Raw genomic sequence first — 17,113 nt, forward strand, 5'->3', positions numbered from 1 at the left:
CGAGCCCAAGATACCCTCGCCTGCTGGCTCCTCCCCCAAGACCAGCCCCCATGTGCTGGCTCCTCCCCCAGGACCAGCCTCACCTGCTGGCTCCTCCCCTAGGACCAGCCCTCACCTGTTGGCTCCTCCCCTCAGGACCAGCCCCCACCTGCTGGCTCCTCCCCCAGGACCAGCCCCCACCTGCTGGCTCCGCCCCCAGGACAAGCACCCATCTGCTGGCTCCTCCCCCAGGACCAGCCTCACCTGCTGACTCCTCCCCCAGGACAAGCCCCCATCTGCTGGCTCCTCCCCCAGGACCAGCCTCACCTGCTGGCTCCTCCCCCAGGACAAGCACCCATCTGCTGGCTCCTCCCCCAGGACCAGCCTCACCTGCTGACTCCTCCCCCAGGACAAGCCCCCATCTGCTGGCTCCTCCCCCAGGACCAGCCTCACCTGCTGGCTCCTCCCCTCAGGACCAGCCCCCACTTCTGGCTCCCCTCAGGACCAGCCCTCACCTGCTGGCTCCTCTCTCCAGGACCAGCCCTCACCTCTGGCTCCTCCCCTCAGGACCAGCCCCCACCTAGTGGCTCCTCTCTCTAAGACCAGCCCCCACCTGCTGGCTCCTCCCCTGGGACCAGCCCCCACCTGCTGGCTCCTCCCCTTAGGACCACCCCTCACCTGCTGGCTCCTCCCCTGGGACCACCCCTCACCTCTGGCTCCTCCCCTCAGGACTAGCCCCCACCTACTGGCTCCTCTCTCCAGGACCAGCCCCCACCTGCTGGCTCCTCCCCTGGGACCAGCCCTCACCTGCTGGCTTCTCCCCTCAGGACCAGCCCTCACCTGCTGGCTCCTTGCCCTCTATGATGTCTAGTGGCTGCTCAGGTTTTGATGCTTTGGGTTTTCTCCCCCTTCGAGGCTTTTTCTTCTGCTCTTTGGTGGCACTGACACTCTTGGGAACCGCAGGAGGCTCCCCCCGGGGCACATCTGGTTCCTTCTCGGGTGCTGCTTCATGCTGGCTGGCGGGGGGAAGGCTTTTGGCTTGCTCCAAGTGACCCAACAGATGCTCTGCAGGAGAGGGAAGCAAACGCACAAGGACGGTGAGGCAGCCCCTCAGTACGCCCACTCCCTACCCCATTTTTGTTTGTTTTTACCTTCATTTGATGAGAGTGTGCCCCCTCACAGGCAAATAAACTTTATCTCCACTGCTTTTGAAAATAAAAGCATTTTCACTGCACCAAACAGGGGACTACTATTTTAAAAGCTAAATTAGGTGATGAAACCAGGGCAGGCTCACCATGCACACGGTTTTATAAAAAGTACAAGCACGCATACACACGTACGTGCAAGGAAGAAGTGTGGAAGGGTCTACCATCACGGTACAGTCTCCAGACGGTGACACTACGGGCAATGTTCCTTTTCTTCTTTATACTTACTTATATTTTCCAATGTTTATGATGAATTCATACTACAATTACTTAAGAATGAAGCCTTTAAAGAGCAATACTGAGAAATACTCAACTCGCGATAAATAATATTATCTTAAAAAACACTGCACAAAAGCGAAAAATCTTTGCTTTACTTTCAGCTGAAGAAAGCCCTGTGAGACCTCCCAAGAAAAGATAACTACAGAACCCCAGGAGCCAGGCAGGCAGGGACGGGTACAGAGTTCAAGAGCAGACAAACTCCCTTCAGTGAAGGCCCAGACCGGCTGGACGGCAGCGCTGTGGCAAGGAGGACGAGGGGGACAACCCACGAGACAGGTGGGGACCGACACGCAAGCGACAGACGGCGCCTGTGTGCACATTCGGGTCGGGGACCAATTCTCCCCAGTGCAAATCTCCACCGGCTCAGCTCAGGCCTCCAGCATGAAGGGGCTGTTACTTCTCTGTTCGTTCCACATTTAGGGCCATCGTGCTGGGTGAGTGCCCTCAAGGAGCTGGGTCCAGGGAGGGAAAGAAAATTGAAAAGCTAACACAATAGAACGTGACATGTGTCACAGGAAGGGACTGGCAGTCTGGCCACACAGCAGAACAAGCCAACCATGAGCCTGTCCAGCTGAACACACTTGGAAAGACTGGAGAAAACACCGAGCTTAACCGCCCCGAGCTGTAAAACGCCGCAGAGCCCAAGAGAAAGACAGCAAGAGCCCTGGTGCCAGGCACGCGGTGGAGGCCTTGTTCCAGGCCAAGGGTCCAAGTGTGAGCTGCCGGAGAGCCTGGGGTGCTCACGCATGTGCAGCTCTGGGGGACATGGCTGGGGTCTACATGGTGGCCCAGGAGCGAGCTGCTCACACAAAGCCAGGGAACATCCCGCCAGCCCTGCGCGGCCACCTGTCCAAAGGGACGGCATGGAAGTGACAGCGCAAACTGGAGCCCACTCCACCCAGACTTCCCAGGTGACTCACTGCCCCGCGTGCACACCAGCACTTACCGTTCAAGAGCTGCAGCTCCAGGAAGCTGGCGGAACACACTTTACACACCCACTGGCTGGGCTCGGACTCCATGGCCTGGCTGCTTTCTGGGGTGCCTACAGCTTCAAAAGAGCAGAGGGCAGGGTGACGCATGCAGGAGGGCGCCCCGAAGCCCAGCGCCGTGGTGGGGGGGGGCATGCCTGTCCGCCTGGGCCGCGCTATGGAGGCGGTAAGCACAGCTCCCCTCTCGGCCCTGCTCCCGGGGCTTCACACGCGTGCACTCCTTCGGTCCCCAGAGATGCCCCCATTTCACAGGTGAGGAAACCAAGCACAGACAGATGGCACTAGAGCGGCCAATGTGGGGTCTGTGATCAGTCACAGAAACGTGACTCCCTCCCAGAAGCCGGGCCAGTGGGACCAGACGCATCCCTTTATAAACCTTCGAGAGAAAAACACTCTACAGATCAAACAGAATCCCTCAGTCTGTCTGTGGCTCATACGAGGGACAGGCCGTCAGTGTGCACTAGGCCCGGTGTCGTCCCGCAGAACTTTACATGATGACACAATCGTTCTGAACACGCCGTGCTCTCTGGGGCGGCAGCCACTTGCGGCTAGTGCCCCTGAGGAACCGAGGTTTTAATTCTGTTTAATTTGCATTAGAATTTAAGTGGCGACCCAGGGCAGGTGGCCACTGTGACGGGCCGGGCTCTCAGCGCCTCTTCCTCACACCCCAAAGACGTATGGGCAGGGTTCATGGAACAGGGGACACTGGCCGTGCAGACGGGACCTGCAGCCTCCTTTGTTCATCATATTACTAATGCTCCCGTGGCACCTAAAAACTGGGGGCGTTCTCAGCGAGCCTCCGGTCGTAATCTCCTGGCCCAGCCCGTCTCTCCAGGCCCCGGCGGGCGGCCCCACACACCCGCGCCACCACTCCCACTTGGCCACCGCACAGCCTGTGCTGAGCCTCACGACCCAGCACACGTGACACCCCAGGGGCCGCTCATTCAGCAAACTCCTGCGTCCTTAAACAAATCACCCACAGTCCCAACTGCACGTGGCTCCATGCAGGGACAAAGCACACCTCTTACTGTTTCCAAAACGAGCGATGAGGCTGCAGAGACCACAAGGGAACGATGCAGGCCACCCCTACCTACAACTGTTGGTGTCTATTTTCTGAGTCCTCCTCAGACGAGAAGAAGGGGAAAATGTGAGTGTGGTGAGAAATGCTCGGTTATACAAACACAGAGCAGAGGGGTCCGGAGCAGGCACTGCAGGAGCAGCGCGGTTTAGGGGACGCTCCAGGCCGGCCGCCCTCTGCTCTCCCTCGCCCCCCACAAACCCACCGCGTGAAGACCGTCAGGACGAGATCACGGATGCGTGGGAGCCAGAGTTGAATTCCCGCTTCTCGTTCACCTTCTCAAACACACGTGGCTTGAAAGAGGGAAGGAGACATTTGCATGTGACGGGTTCAGGAAGGGATGACAAGTGGGTTAGCTGGAAGGACATCCGTGAATCCAGGTCACTTCTTCCGGTCCCAAGGGGCTGCCGTCTCTGGCAGGATGGTCCCCGCTCCCGTGAATGGGACTCAAACTAACCTGACACGAGAAAACCTCTTCAACTCGTGCTCTGAGGCCAGTGAACAGGACCAACGAGAGGCACCAGTCGTGACCCCTGTCCCCGCGCCAAGGGAAGACTCTATTTTCCAAGAATTATCGCTGAAAGATCAGAATTTTTAAGAACAAAAATGAGCCAACAATCAGAAGCTAGTTCTTGATGGCCCATCACTTAAACGTCTCACAAGAGAGACTCGTCAAAGCAACAGTAACGCCGCACGGCCACAGGCGATGCCACAGGGAGGACGGGAGGGTAGATACCTAAGGTGGGGGACGGTGAGGCAGAAAGACGTCCGGAAACAAAAGCGAGCAAGAGAACAGCGCGCGCAGTGAGACCGCGCCTGTGCGAAATCGCGGGCTTTCTTGGAGACCAGGAGAGACGCGGCTCGGCTATGGGGACAGAAGGCAGCTCGCTGGGCGCCAGGGGCCTGAGCGCAAAGCCGCACGAGGGAACCGCAAGAACCCCCCGGGCCAAGGAGATGTTCTCTACCTCGGCTATGGCGCGGGTGACACAACTGGGCGTCTCTGTCGAAACGCTCGGAGGGCACCGAAAACTGCCAGGTCTTCCAGGACACAAACTACACATAACTGCTGATTTTTAAAAAACTCTGTAAACTACTAGTCAAAAATGCCGAGAGTCATTAGAATGGGGATTGAAAATAGCTTTCCAAATGTTACAGATGTGCGTACATTTTATCTTTTTCATCAAAAAAGTAGTTTTTGAAAATCGGATGACGACCTCTGAGGACGGCAGCCGACCTGAGCCCTCGTGCCTGCCCAGTTTGACCCATGCGCTTCCTGGGCCCTCCTTCCCCTGTCAACGGGCCCGTTTGTGCAAAACAAGAAAACCAACTTTAATGGGAGCTCAAGAAAAAAACGTGAAAAGTAAACCTCCTACCCGGAAAAAAAAATACGAAAAGTTATTTTTTTAAGGACGTGTCTGCTCCTCCAAGTTTTGCTCTGTGTTGAGAAGTTGGCTCTGCCATCTGCAAATTGGCTGATTTCTACAACAAAGATGTATTTTGAAGCAAATTTTAAAGAGACAGAATGAAATTACTGAGTCTCCGCAGTTCTGATGCTCACCAAGAAAGATTTGGAATAATTTGTGGGAAGACAGCTCTCTGTCCACTGGCCCCCCGATTCTTCTAGAACACAGCGGTGGTCCCTAAGGCCCATTCACCTTGCTCTGCCCCTCCGCTACCGGGCCCAAGGCACAGTGATGGCCACAAAAGGCCCCTTCTCTCCACTCCGCTGCAGGGTCTCAAGGGCGTGCAGACCAGAGGCCTCGGTGCTGGGAAGCAGAGGTTAAGCCCTTGCCCGCCCTGTCGGATCTGGGTAATCAGAGTCATGCAGATGACCAGCTTTCAGGCTGGTCCAGGCCCCTCTTCGCAGGTCTTGGCACCTACGCTCCTGTCTAAGAAGTGGGCATGGTGGGCTCTCAACAAAACGCTTCAGCTGGGTGAGGCGTCCAGAACTCACACCCGAGACTGCTTGGCGGGGCCCCAGGCACTCAGGGCAGGCAGGGCTGGAGCAGGGTTCTAGAAGCTCCGCTGGGCCAGGAGGGGACCCCTGGGAAGGGGGCGGCAGGGCTTTGGGAAGGGGCTGGGCAGGAGGCCAGAGTGGTGGAGGCAGGGCGCGGCGGCCTGGGATGGCTGCCTGGCACTGTTCTGCCACAGACACCGCACACAGTGGTGGATGTCTCGTGTCCTCTGGGGACTTACCAGCACCACCCGAGCTAGGTCATCATTCAACAGGTGTAAGAAATGAGGAACCCAACTAACCAACCAGTTACCAACCAACCAGAAGTCAAGAACTTCCACTACATTTCTATGAAATACTTTTCTGCCATTTCTCCCAAAACAGAGTGAAAAACCATAAAAAGTATTTCTAAGATCTCGGAGTGCCTAAGTTGCTTATTTGCTTTCCCGATTCAAATACTCATTTAGGACATGATGACCCATCATGTCCTGTGTTCCCAGAAGGCACACACAGAGGACGAATGGCAGCCAGCTTAGTGTCCCTCAGGAAGGCAGCTGGGGGGAATAAAGGAGCCTGCTGTCCAGGTCGACACAGTCCAGACTAAGTTCATTAGAACCCCCTTCTCAAACGCAGCTCCAGATTAGAGAGCGTTCCCGGAGGTAAAAGCAAACAGAACTGCCAACTCTGGGAGGGAAGCAGCAGCCTTGCTCGGACTTTGACCTGAGAGTCGTGAGCAGGAGGACAAGGTCAGCCTCTCATAACTCACACCACCACGGGCAGTCTGGCTGGGCCCGGGGCACACGCACAGCCGCCGAGGCCGGAAGGAATCCGGAATGCAAGAAGGCCAGGTGGGGAAGATCCCGGAGGTCTTGTGTAGCACCGGTGAGCCCGGCCGTACCACACTCCAAAGTGACGCCTGGCCCAGCGGGACACGTCCGTGCCTCCCCGGGGCCGGGCCAGGTACCTGGTTTCAGCAAATCCTAAAGGGTGGGCTTGCAAGCAGCTGGGTGAAAAGCTGTGGGTCTCTCCAAATTCTTCCTTGGCCTTCACTACCAAAATAAAGAACACCCCACACAGCTCCCAGCCTTCCTCTGCAAATATCTGGAGGGTGGCAAGCCCTCCCTGGCCACCAGAGCTGAGTGCAGGCGGTCTGGCCATCTGGCTCCCCACCGACATTCCCCGAGGGCACTGTCAGCGGCTCCACCCCCCCGCCCCCAACCAGCCCATAGTGGGTGGAAGAGTGGCCCCCCCCTGAAATCCACATCCGCCTACAATCTCTGGAGAGGGTCTTTGCAGACATCATTAAGAGGAAGTCGGACTGGAGTAGGACGGACTCTAAATCCAGGGACTGGTGTGGAGAACACAGACACAGGGAAGAGAAGGCCACGTGAGGACAGGGGCAGGGATCGGGGTGAGCCATCTACAAGTCAAGGAACGCCAAGGGCTGCTGGCAACACCAGAAGCCAGGAGAGGCCTCGAGAAGGAACTGGCTAGCTCTGCCGACACGTGGTGCCGGCCTTCAGCCTCCGGGGCTGTGAGGCAGCCCATCTGCTGTTTGAGCCTGTTAAGGTCTGCTAGGTCTGGGCAGCCTCACAGACGCCTCTCCTCACATTGCCGGCACCGGGACAACGGGTGGGCTCCACAGAGGCGGTGGGGCTGTGGGGGGACAGGTCACAAAGCCGCAACCACCTGGGACAGACCAGAGCCTTACAAATACGTTAAGACCCTCTTCGCTTCACATCGTGTTCACAATAGAAAGGAAACCATTTTCTGGTCAGAATCCTACAGTGATGGGGGCTGGGGGGGCGTCAGAGGAAAGAGGGTTATTTCTCCCCCTGAGCAAGTGACTGTGGTAACAACAGGTGGGGGTGCCCTGGTGGCATCAGGCAAGGATATGACCCGCTGCACTTGCAGGCCACAGACACGCGGCGGCAGCCTCACGTGTCCCAGGCTGCACCCCAGAGACTCACGGCTGGGCGGGAGGGACTGAAGCTCCACGGGCCCCCTTAACCCCATGGGGTGGCAGGACACACATTCTGGGTGCTGGATTTGGGCAAATCACACATACGACCTCCGCCAGGTCTTTCCTGGAACAGATGTGCACACATAGGCACACACGCGCACGTACACACGTGAGCACACACCCCCCAGATCTGGAGGAGGCTGCCACAAGGTGGACAGAGTCCAGGTCCGAACCCCGACTCCTCCAACTCCTGCACTGTGACTCAGGGCAGGTTCCCCAACCTCTCTGTGCTCCGTTTCCTCTGCCCCAAAACAGAGACCTCGCAGGATGGTGGGTGGGGAGGAGTTACCGCATGGAAAGCCCAGAGGGCAGAACCAGGAATCAGCCTGTTGTGCCCTAGCACCCTGATTTCCCGGCCAGCATCCGGCTTAGGGGCGAGCCCAGACCTTGAACAAGCAGGACGGCAGACCCAGGCCCATGGGTCATGAGCAGCCTCCCATTCCCCTCTCCCAGAGCACCGGCTTGCCGGCACAGCTCTCCCTCGGCCACCGGACAGCGGGGCCACCTACTGTGGGCTCCAGAGCAGGCCTGCTTCAGCATGGGCTTGTCCATCTTCTTGGCGTAGAAGGCGGCATACCACACGCGCAGCTCAGCGCCCGGGGGGATGTCCCTCGAGGTGGTGAAATACACGTCGTTGCCGTGCTGGTAGGCCGTCAGGTTCTGGTGCTCGGGCCCCACCGCCGGCCGCACCAGCATCATCCAGTTGCAGTCGTCCTCGTTGGAGGTGTCGAAGCACACGGGGTGTCCATCCTTCTGGAACACCTGAGGGTGGGCACGGCCGCCAAGGGGCCAGGAAAAGAGCTGGTTATCTACCTGTCGGCAGGTCAGCGTGTGTGTGTGTTGGGGGGGCGGGGGGGAAACCAGTCCAGACAGAGCCTCGTTGGAGGCCAGATCAGGCTCCACACAGAACCCATTTCAGGGCTCATCGGAAGACCTGAGTTCTCTGTACAGCCCGGGTGGGAACTGGGACACCCTAGGTCTACTCCTGGTCCAGGTGAGAGGCTGGACACTCAGGCTTTGATCAGTTTCCAAGTGGGTGTAATGACACCTGAGTTCTACTCCCGGTCCAGGTATTGCTGGGACACCTGAGCGCTCCCCCTGCTCCATGTGGCATCCGGATATCCAAACGCCGTGCGCAGCCCAGCTGGGAATGAGGATGCCTAGTTCTACTGGTGCTCTGGGGGGGGGGGGCACCAGGATGCCCGCGCTCTCACAACAGTGTCCACCAACTCCAGTCCATCCTGACAGGCTGCGCCCTGGCCTGTGACACCGCCCCGCTGCCTGATGGATGGCAACAGGGGAGAAACGTCGGTATTCTGAAGCTCAAAGTCACCACACGAGGAGAGGAGGGTCTGGCCCTCTTTTCTGATGCCATCCTGCTTCTTTGCTTTTCCGTCTCCCGAATATTTCCCATAGGGGCTCCCCACTGCTAAGGAGCTAGAGGCTCCCTCAAAGGATGGAGGCCCCGTCTGCCCCGCGAAGGATGGCAGCCAATGGCCTTTGTGGGGCTTGGCCTCAGGCTTCTTTATTCCTTCACGTAAAACCACCTTTCTTTCCTTCATTTCTTTTGTTGGTGAACAAATCAAATACCTTTCCTTCTCCCCATTTTGCTGAAATCTGCCCTAGAAGCTCAACTTCTCCAAGAACCACCAAAAACCCGAGGCTACCCATCTCAGGCCTGCACTGGAACACGCAGATCTCTGCTGAGGGCCTCTAGGAAAAGCTCACTCTGGGTCAGTGACCAGCACCCTGGTCCTCACTGCTCACGTTACAGGCGTTTCTGGAGGTGTATGTGGCTCGGGCACGTGCTGGGGGGTGGGGACAGAACCCGAGTCCCCGGCCTTATGGCGCATCTACACGTCTTCCTTCGAGAACTCAGAGCCTTCCCAGCGACTGACATCCATTCTGTTTGCTCCATTTCACATAAGAGCTGCCTTCTCTCAGACTGATGGGCTTTTTCGAGACAATGAACTTTGCACCCATGTCTCATCGCTGCCTAAACAAAACCTCTTCCTCTTGAAAGAGCTCTGCTAAAGCCCAGTCGTTCCACTCAGGTGTGAGCGTGCCCAGGCGGACATGGCCCGAGAAGCGCGGAAGGCACGCCCGGAGGCTGCTCGCCAGCCCAGGTCGCGAGAGGAGCCAGGGCGGCCTGGGGGGGGCTGCTCTTGCACGCATTCTCAATACCCTCTCATCAGGGGTTGGCAAAGGTGAAAAGTATAAAATACAAGCTTTGCTTTGATGCTTTTGTGATATAAAAACAAACTAATATAAAAGGAGAACCACTGTCGTGGAAGAAAGCAGAACTAGGACCTTTGAAGCCACAGGAGACACTGATCAGTCAGCGGAAACATGGCTCCCCTTGCACAGGGTGGGGGCGGGTCGCACCCGTCCCCAAGCCCGCACAGGCCTCAACCCGTACCTTCAGCGGAGTGCGCGGCTCCCCTCGCACGGGGTGGGGGCAGGTCGCGCCCATCCCCAAGCCCCCGCCAGCCCCGACCCGTACCTTCAGCGGAAACGCGGATTCCTTCTCCCATTTGGCCACTCTCCTCGACTCGAACGGACCAAACTGTGTTCTCTTGACGAGCTGGGTCACAGCAAACACTCCTTCGGCCCCGTCTTCCAGTCTCCTGATCTCCAGGTTGGAAGGGAGGGATGATCTAGAAATGGAACGGGAGGCCCTCAGCCCCTGAGCGTCGCTGGCGGAGGACAGCCACGTACATCGGGGAAAGATGGGTAAGATGGCCCAAAAGCTCGCTCTTGCTGAAATACCATTCCTGAGGGAGAGAAAGAGCTTCCTACTGAGGACAGAGGGGTGATGGCCCAGCGGCCAGTGCACACCCAGCTCCTCAACGGCCTGAGCCACGGGAGACAGGCCTCAACACCCTAGCACAACTCACCCAGAGCACATGGGGAGGGAGGGGCATTTACTAAAGGATGTGTTTGACATCCTCACCCAGGAGCGGGCTGCGATAGGCCAGCAGAGGTGAACGGGACCGAACTCTCACCCCCAGAGCCGCAGGGCCAGAGAGAGGGGGCGCTCCACGATGAGGCACTCTGTACAAAGTACCTAAGAAAGGGAAAAGGGCCACGGCATTCCCAGGAGCAGAAAAGGGTTTCCAGAGAGGCTGAATGGGCCAGTTCCGTAGAGGTTGCTTTTACCTAAATGATGAGAGTGTTGAGGATGGGCCACTGAAAGAGGAAGGTTCGTGGGCTGGGACCCCAGCACAAGCCAAGGCTCAGGCAAGCCCGACCCATGTCCATGAGTGTGTGGGGCACCAGGGAGCCTGGAGCGTGGCCCCCACCCAGGGCCGAGCAGAAGGCTGGGCTAAGGAGGAGGAACCCAATCACAGAGGGCTCCAGCCTCGGGACTAAGAGCTGCTACCATAGTTTCGTGGGCAACAGGCAACCAGTGAAGGTTTTGGGGGACAGCGGACGAGATTTCCGCTTCAAGCAAAAATAGTAATCTGTTTTGAGAAGATAAGTCACAGTGAGAAAAAGTTACTAAATAAATACGCTAGAAAAAGCAGTTAGGAAGCTTGTAGAAACACCAAGATAATAATGGCGCCTCCATGTGGCAGGTACTGTGTATAACATAATACTGATCACAACTCCACACGGGGTCGGCTACTCTCTCCGTTCGCCGAAGAGGCAGCGCAGGGATGGAAAACAGAACGCCTTGTCTCAGTTCAAATGGCTGCCACGTGGCTGACCCGGGCCGTGGACAGACCGTCCCTCAGAGCCCTGGCTCCAGCCCCCCAGGTGTACAGAATGGGAATGGCAGAGCCACTGAGCCTCCTCATGAGATCTGGTGTTTCTCCAGGAGCTGAGACGGCTTCGCCTGTCCACCTGCCCTCCCTGCCCCGGGTCCCACGCAGCCCACAGGGGACATCCGTCAGACGGCAGGCCCAGATTCGGTCTACGGGCAAAACCGAAGGAGCAGACCTGCAGCCTCGGCCCATCGGCTCTGCCACGGCTGCCATGCTGGCCCCTAGGGACCCTGAACTAGAACGAGACTAGTTCTAGTCTCGAAACATGTCCTGGCTGATCCCGGTGGCAGGCTGCTCCGTCCACCGTGGGCCGGAAACCACGGATGCCACACCCTCTGCAACCTGAGGACTGTCATGCTCAAAGTCCTGCCTTCTGTTTTTGCAGTTTCCTCCTGTGATATCGTGATTCATAAGAAATACGCATTTGGTCATTCAATGACCAAATACATCGCTCAGACGTAAGTGCTTCATCCCCGGTTCCCACAAACACTTCAGAGACATAACGAAGGTGACTTTTAGACCCCACCCCAGGGTGGGTGCTGGTGCCGAGGGACCAGCCACAGGAGTAGAGGGTTGGAACTTCCAGTCCCGCCCCCCCGCCCCGACCTCTTGGGCGGGGAGAGGGGCTGGAGGTTGGGTCAGCCAATGCAATGACTCAGTCAGTCATGCCTACATAACAAAGGCTCCATAAAACTCAAAAGGACTGGGTGGGGAGCTTCAAGTTTGGAGAACTTTGGAGCTCTGTGCAGGCAGAGGGCAGGGAAGCTCCTCGCCCCTTCCTGGGACCTCACCCTTCACGTCTCTTCATCTGGCTGTTCATCCATATCATTTATCACATCCTTCAATAAACTGGTTAAAGTAAGTGTTTCCCAGAGTTCTGAGACAGCCTGGGGCCTGTGTCTGGCGTCTGGAGTTGGGGGTGCGGGGCGGTCTTGTAGGCCTGGGCCCTGAACCTGTGGGTTCCGACGCTGTCCCTGGGCAGATGGGGTCAGAGCTGAATCCTGCTGGTGTCTGAGGATTGCCAGGTCATGTGTGGGGAACGCCCACGTTGCAATTGGGTCCAGGGACCCTAAAAGACCTCCCCTTTCTGCAGATGTAGATTTCACATCCAGACAACCCTGTTTGACAGGAAGGACTAAAACCAGCTCAAGTAGCTACTCACCGTGCCCTGCTTAACACAAAGGAGTCTTTGACCATGACCACAGGGCCCAGCTCAGGACATTCGGAGTCATGGTACTGGCTGCAGTCCTCACACCCTGCAACAGACATGAGAGTGTCAGAGGGGACAGAGTGTTGGGAGCCCCCCCCCCCCAGTGCTCCCCACAAATACGAAAACAGTGCAAACACAGGATGGGGCCCCCAAGGGAAAGACCTCCCTCTGCAGCACACTTCGAAGTATGCAGTCACTCTACAGTCTACACAGAGAACAAGATCTCCCCAAGGAGGGAGAATAAATGAAAACTCCCCTATTTAACCTGTTTACCATAAATCTAACCTATCATAAATCTCCTTTAAACCCCTGGCTTACTTTTCCGAAAGCAGTGCCAGCCCCTGCAAAGTGCCCTTTGCCCAATGTTCTGAGAAAGACGATCCTTTGAAAACCACGCCCCTGCAGCGCATTTCTCATGCAATAAACATGTTTCTTATGGCAAGCAGAGCCATTTCAACTTAAAAAGTAGCTTTTCTGTCAGATAAAAACAAAAGGCGGATGCGGCTTTGCTGGGACAGTAAGCGGGGTGCCGCCCGTGCTCGAGGCCAGGCCAGGGGCTACTTACAAATGAACATGATCTCCTCGCTCCCGTCTTCAGCCATTTCTGACACCTGTCAGGAAACAAGGGCCTGGTGTTCATGATGAGCTTTCTGCCAAAGCAATATTCATTTACTTATTTTTAAAAGAATGGGATTTCCTTTTTTTTAACATTTTATTTATTTGAGAGAGAGAGTGAGAGAGAGATCATGAGCAGGGGGGAGGGCTAGAGGGAGAAGCAGACTCCCCGCTGAGCAGGGAGCCTGATACGGGACTCGATCCCAGGACCGTGGGATTGTGACCTGAGCCGAAGGCAGATGCTTCACCGACTGAGCCACCAGGAGCCCCTGCCAAAGCAATTTTTAAAGACAAGTCCTGTTAAAGTTAAAGTAAAGGTTCCTTGAGCTCATGTGGGGACCTTCCATGGGGTCTTAAAGGCACCAAGCCCTGGGGTCCCCTTTTTTATGATGAGGCTGGGGGCTTTGAGCTGTTTTCTCACCTAAAATAATGTTTTTTATTAAAAGCAATTGATTCGAATGTCCTCCAGATTAGACAGTCTTTATGAACTCAGACTTTCATCTTTTTTTATTAGCCATCGGTTTCCATTTGTAAAACAAATATGTCACCATTTTTAAAAGCCCGTTTCACACGGTCATCTCTGATTCTCTTTCCTCCATCACTGGACTGTGAACTCCTCAAGGGCACTCGTGTCTAGTACGACCTCTGTTTTCCTTCAGTCGCTACCCTAGGCCTGACACCCAGTGCACACCCATGTCTCCTGGGGACCCGAGGAGTGCACGCCGTTGTGGAGGGGAGGGTTCCTGCTCCCCACATAAAACTCTATCAGATCAGTCACTTGTTTTGATCCTGTGAGGTTAGACCTCCCACTTGTTTGAGGGATGGTCTGGACATGCTAATTCTGGGGCCTATAACATGGAAATAAAGATGCTTACCTGATTGACAGAGCTGTACTCTGAAAACTAGAAAACGCTGATGAAAGAAAGTGAAGAGGACACAAAGAAATGGAAGGACATCCCGTGCTCATGGACTGGAAGAACACGTAGTGTTAAAGCGTCCATACTCCCCAAAGCAATCTACACATTCAGTGCAATCCCTATCAAAGTACCCGCAGCATTTTTCACAGCACTAGAACAAACAATCCTAACATTTGTATGGAACCACAAAACCCCCCAAATAGCCAAAGCAATCTTGAAAAAGAAAAACAAAACTGGAGGTACCTCAATCCCAGATTGCAAGATACACTACAAAGCTGTAGAAATCAGAACAGTACGGTACCGGCACAAAAACAGACAAACAGATCAGCGGAACAGGATAAAGAACCCAGAAATAAATCCATGATTATATAGTCAATTAATCTTCAACAAGGGCAGCAAGAATATGCAATAGGAAAAAGACAGATAGTGTTGGGAAAACTGGTCAGCTGCATGCAAAAGAAAGAAACTGGACCACTTTCTTACACCAAACACCAAAATAAACCCAAAATCGATTAAAGGCCTAAATGGGGGACCTGAAACCATAAAAATCCTGGAAGAGAACACAAGCAGTCACTTCTCTGACATTAGCCGTAGCAACATTTTTCCAGATATGTCTCCTAAAGCAAAGGACTAATAGCAAAAATGAACTATTGGGACTACATCAAAATGAAAAGCTTCTGCACAAGGAAAGAATCCATCAGCAAAACAAAAAGGCAACCTATGGAATGGGAGAAGATATTTGCAAATGATCTATCCAATAAAGGGTTAGTATCCAAAACAACTGATACAACTCAATTTCTAAAAACCCAAATAATCCAATTAAAAAATGGGCAGAAGACATGAACAGACATTTGTCTAAAGAGGACACCCAGAGGCTAACAGACACCTGTGGAGCTGTTCTGTATCACTCATCATTCTCCAGGAAATCACCTCCCACCTGTCAGAACCGCTAAAATCAACAACACGAGAAACAACAGGTGTTGGCGAGAATGCAGAGAAAGGGGAGCCCTCGTGCACTGCTGGTGGGAATGCAAGCTGGTGCAGCCACTCTGGAGAACGGTATGGAGGGTCCTCAAAAAGTTAAAGATAGAATTACCATATGATCCAGTAATTCCACTACTGGGTGTTTACCCAAAGAATACGAACACACTAATTCAAAGGAATACATGCACTCCAATGTTTGTAGCGGTGTTATCTACAACAGCCAAGACACGGAGCAGCCCGAGCGTCCATCAGCTGATAAATGGATAAAGAAGAGGTGGTATATTATACACACACACACACACGCGCGCGCGCGCGCACGCGCACACACACGCGCACACGCACGAACACACGCGCGCACGCACGCGCGCACACACGCACGCGCACGCACACACACACAGGAATATCACTCAGCCACGAAAAGAAGGAAATCTTGCCATTCGCAACAACATGGATGGGTCTAAAGAGTATAACGCTAAGTGAAATAAGTCAGAGAAAAACAAATACCACATGATTTCATTCACCTGTGGAATTTAAGAAACAAAACAAAGGAACAAAGAAAAAAGGAAACAGGCCAAAACACAGATTCCTCATTACAGAGAACACACTGATGGCCACCAGAGGGGACGTGCGTAGGGGGATGGGTGAGATGGGTGATGGGGAGTCCACTTATCCTATGAGCACCGGGTGATGTATGGAAGTGCTGAGTCACTGCATCACACACCTGGAACTGACATAACCCTGTATGTCAACCATACTGGAATTAAAATAATTTTTTTAACGCTCACCTCATGTGGTTTTGGGGGGGCATAAAGTACAATACACCCAGCATGCACTAAAAATAATAATTCCTCTTCTCTCCCACTTCCTCCATCCCCAGTGAAGCCAAGCCCGCACAACCTTCGTGCATCTCAGCTCTTGTCGGAGCCCCTCTGTACTGCTACGTTCTTTTTTGGGCAAAGGATACAGGTTGGCTCCTCCTGCATGCTGACTTCACATGGCCTCTGTCCCACCTCTACCCCAGCGGCAGCTTGAAGAACGAAAAGCAGATGATGCAAAGTCCAAATGAAAACTCAGATCCCCGAACACATGTTCACATGAGCAGAGGGGAGAGAGTTCCAAACCTCACTGGGGAAGAGGTGGTTTAGCGACAAGGAGACAAGGCAGAGAGATGGGATTTCCAAGCTGCCTTCAAAGTACCAAGGACCGGGACGCCTGCGTGGCATAATCAGTTAAGTGTCTGACTCCTGATTTCAGCTCAGGTCATGATCTCAGGGTCCTGGGATAGAGCCCCATGTCGGGCGTGGAGTCCGCTAAGTTTCTCTCTCCTCTCTCTCTCCCTCTGCCCTCCCCCTGACCCCTCTAAAAAAAAAAAAAAAGGGGCCAAGGATCAATAACTAGGGTGTTTATTTTTGCAAACACAGCCCAGTATTTTCCTGGAATCCCCATTTAAGTTGAAAAATGTCCCATTGTGGCCCTAGTAGCTTTAACGTAGGGTTTCCTGGTGGATGGTACCACGGGGGTGGTCAGAGGCCAGAATGGGGACAGCATGTGGTCACTGAGCAGGAGGTGAAGAGGGACAAAGAGGCAGAAGAAACAAACACATGGACACCTGCTTTAGCGAGTTGCTGGAGCGCCCTGAGGAGCCTGAGAACCTGTCTGCCTGTGAGCCCGAATCCTTCCACCTGCCGGCACCAGCTCCCAACGGAGGAAGTCCTGAAAAGACAAGAGCAGGCTCTTTTCAATATTCATTCATTCATTCATTCATTCATTCATTCATTCATTTATTTTAGAGGTGGGGAAGGGGCAGAGGGAGAGAGAGAATCTCAAGCAGACTCCCCGCGGAACAGGGAGCCCAACGCGTGGCTCGATCCCAGGACCCTGAGATCATGACCTGAGCTGAAGTCAGGACGTGGACTCTTCACCAACTGAGCCATCCGGGCACCCCCAGAACAGGCTCTTCAGAAGCTGCTCAATGCTGCAGGCTCGTGGCAGGCAGAACACGGGGTCCCTACAGAACCTGTCAGAACCGCAGGGTGCAGACAAGGGCAGTTGCCTCGGGCATTCCTCGCATTAGCCTGGCTAGACCCACCGAGCCCTGGGGGGGCTGCCTCTG

At 54.8% G+C, this 17,113-nt stretch overlaps 1 protein-coding gene across 2 annotated transcripts in view; it reads right to left on the reverse strand.

Moving 5' to 3' along the window:
• PRDM15 (PR/SET domain 15) overlaps positions 1-17,113 on the reverse strand; it is a 67,838-nt gene that overhangs the window by 36,235 nt on the left and 14,490 nt on the right. For both annotated transcript variants that reach the window (XM_087861819.1, XM_087861818.1), the window contains exons 2-8: positions 16,610-16,713; positions 13,050-13,095; positions 12,437-12,530; positions 10,011-10,164; positions 8,017-8,269; positions 2,410-2,511; positions 820-1,044 (exon numbers count right to left, since the gene is read on the reverse strand). In XM_087861819.1, the coding sequence (XP_087717945.1) occupies positions 820-1,044; positions 2,410-2,511; positions 8,017-8,269; positions 10,011-10,164; positions 12,437-12,530; positions 13,050-13,086 (865 nt within the window). In that variant the 5' untranslated portion in view covers positions 13,087-13,095; positions 16,610-16,713. The remainder of the gene's footprint in view (positions 1-819; positions 1,045-2,409; positions 2,512-8,016; positions 8,270-10,010; positions 10,165-12,436; positions 12,531-13,049; positions 13,096-16,609; positions 16,714-17,113) is intronic.

Source organism: Ursus americanus, chromosome 4 (genome assembly GCF_024610735.1).
Source record: "Ursus americanus isolate L20-20 chromosome 4, mUrsAme1.1.p, whole genome shotgun sequence".
Classification (NCBI taxonomy): domain Eukaryota; kingdom Metazoa; phylum Chordata; class Mammalia; order Carnivora; family Ursidae; genus Ursus; species Ursus americanus.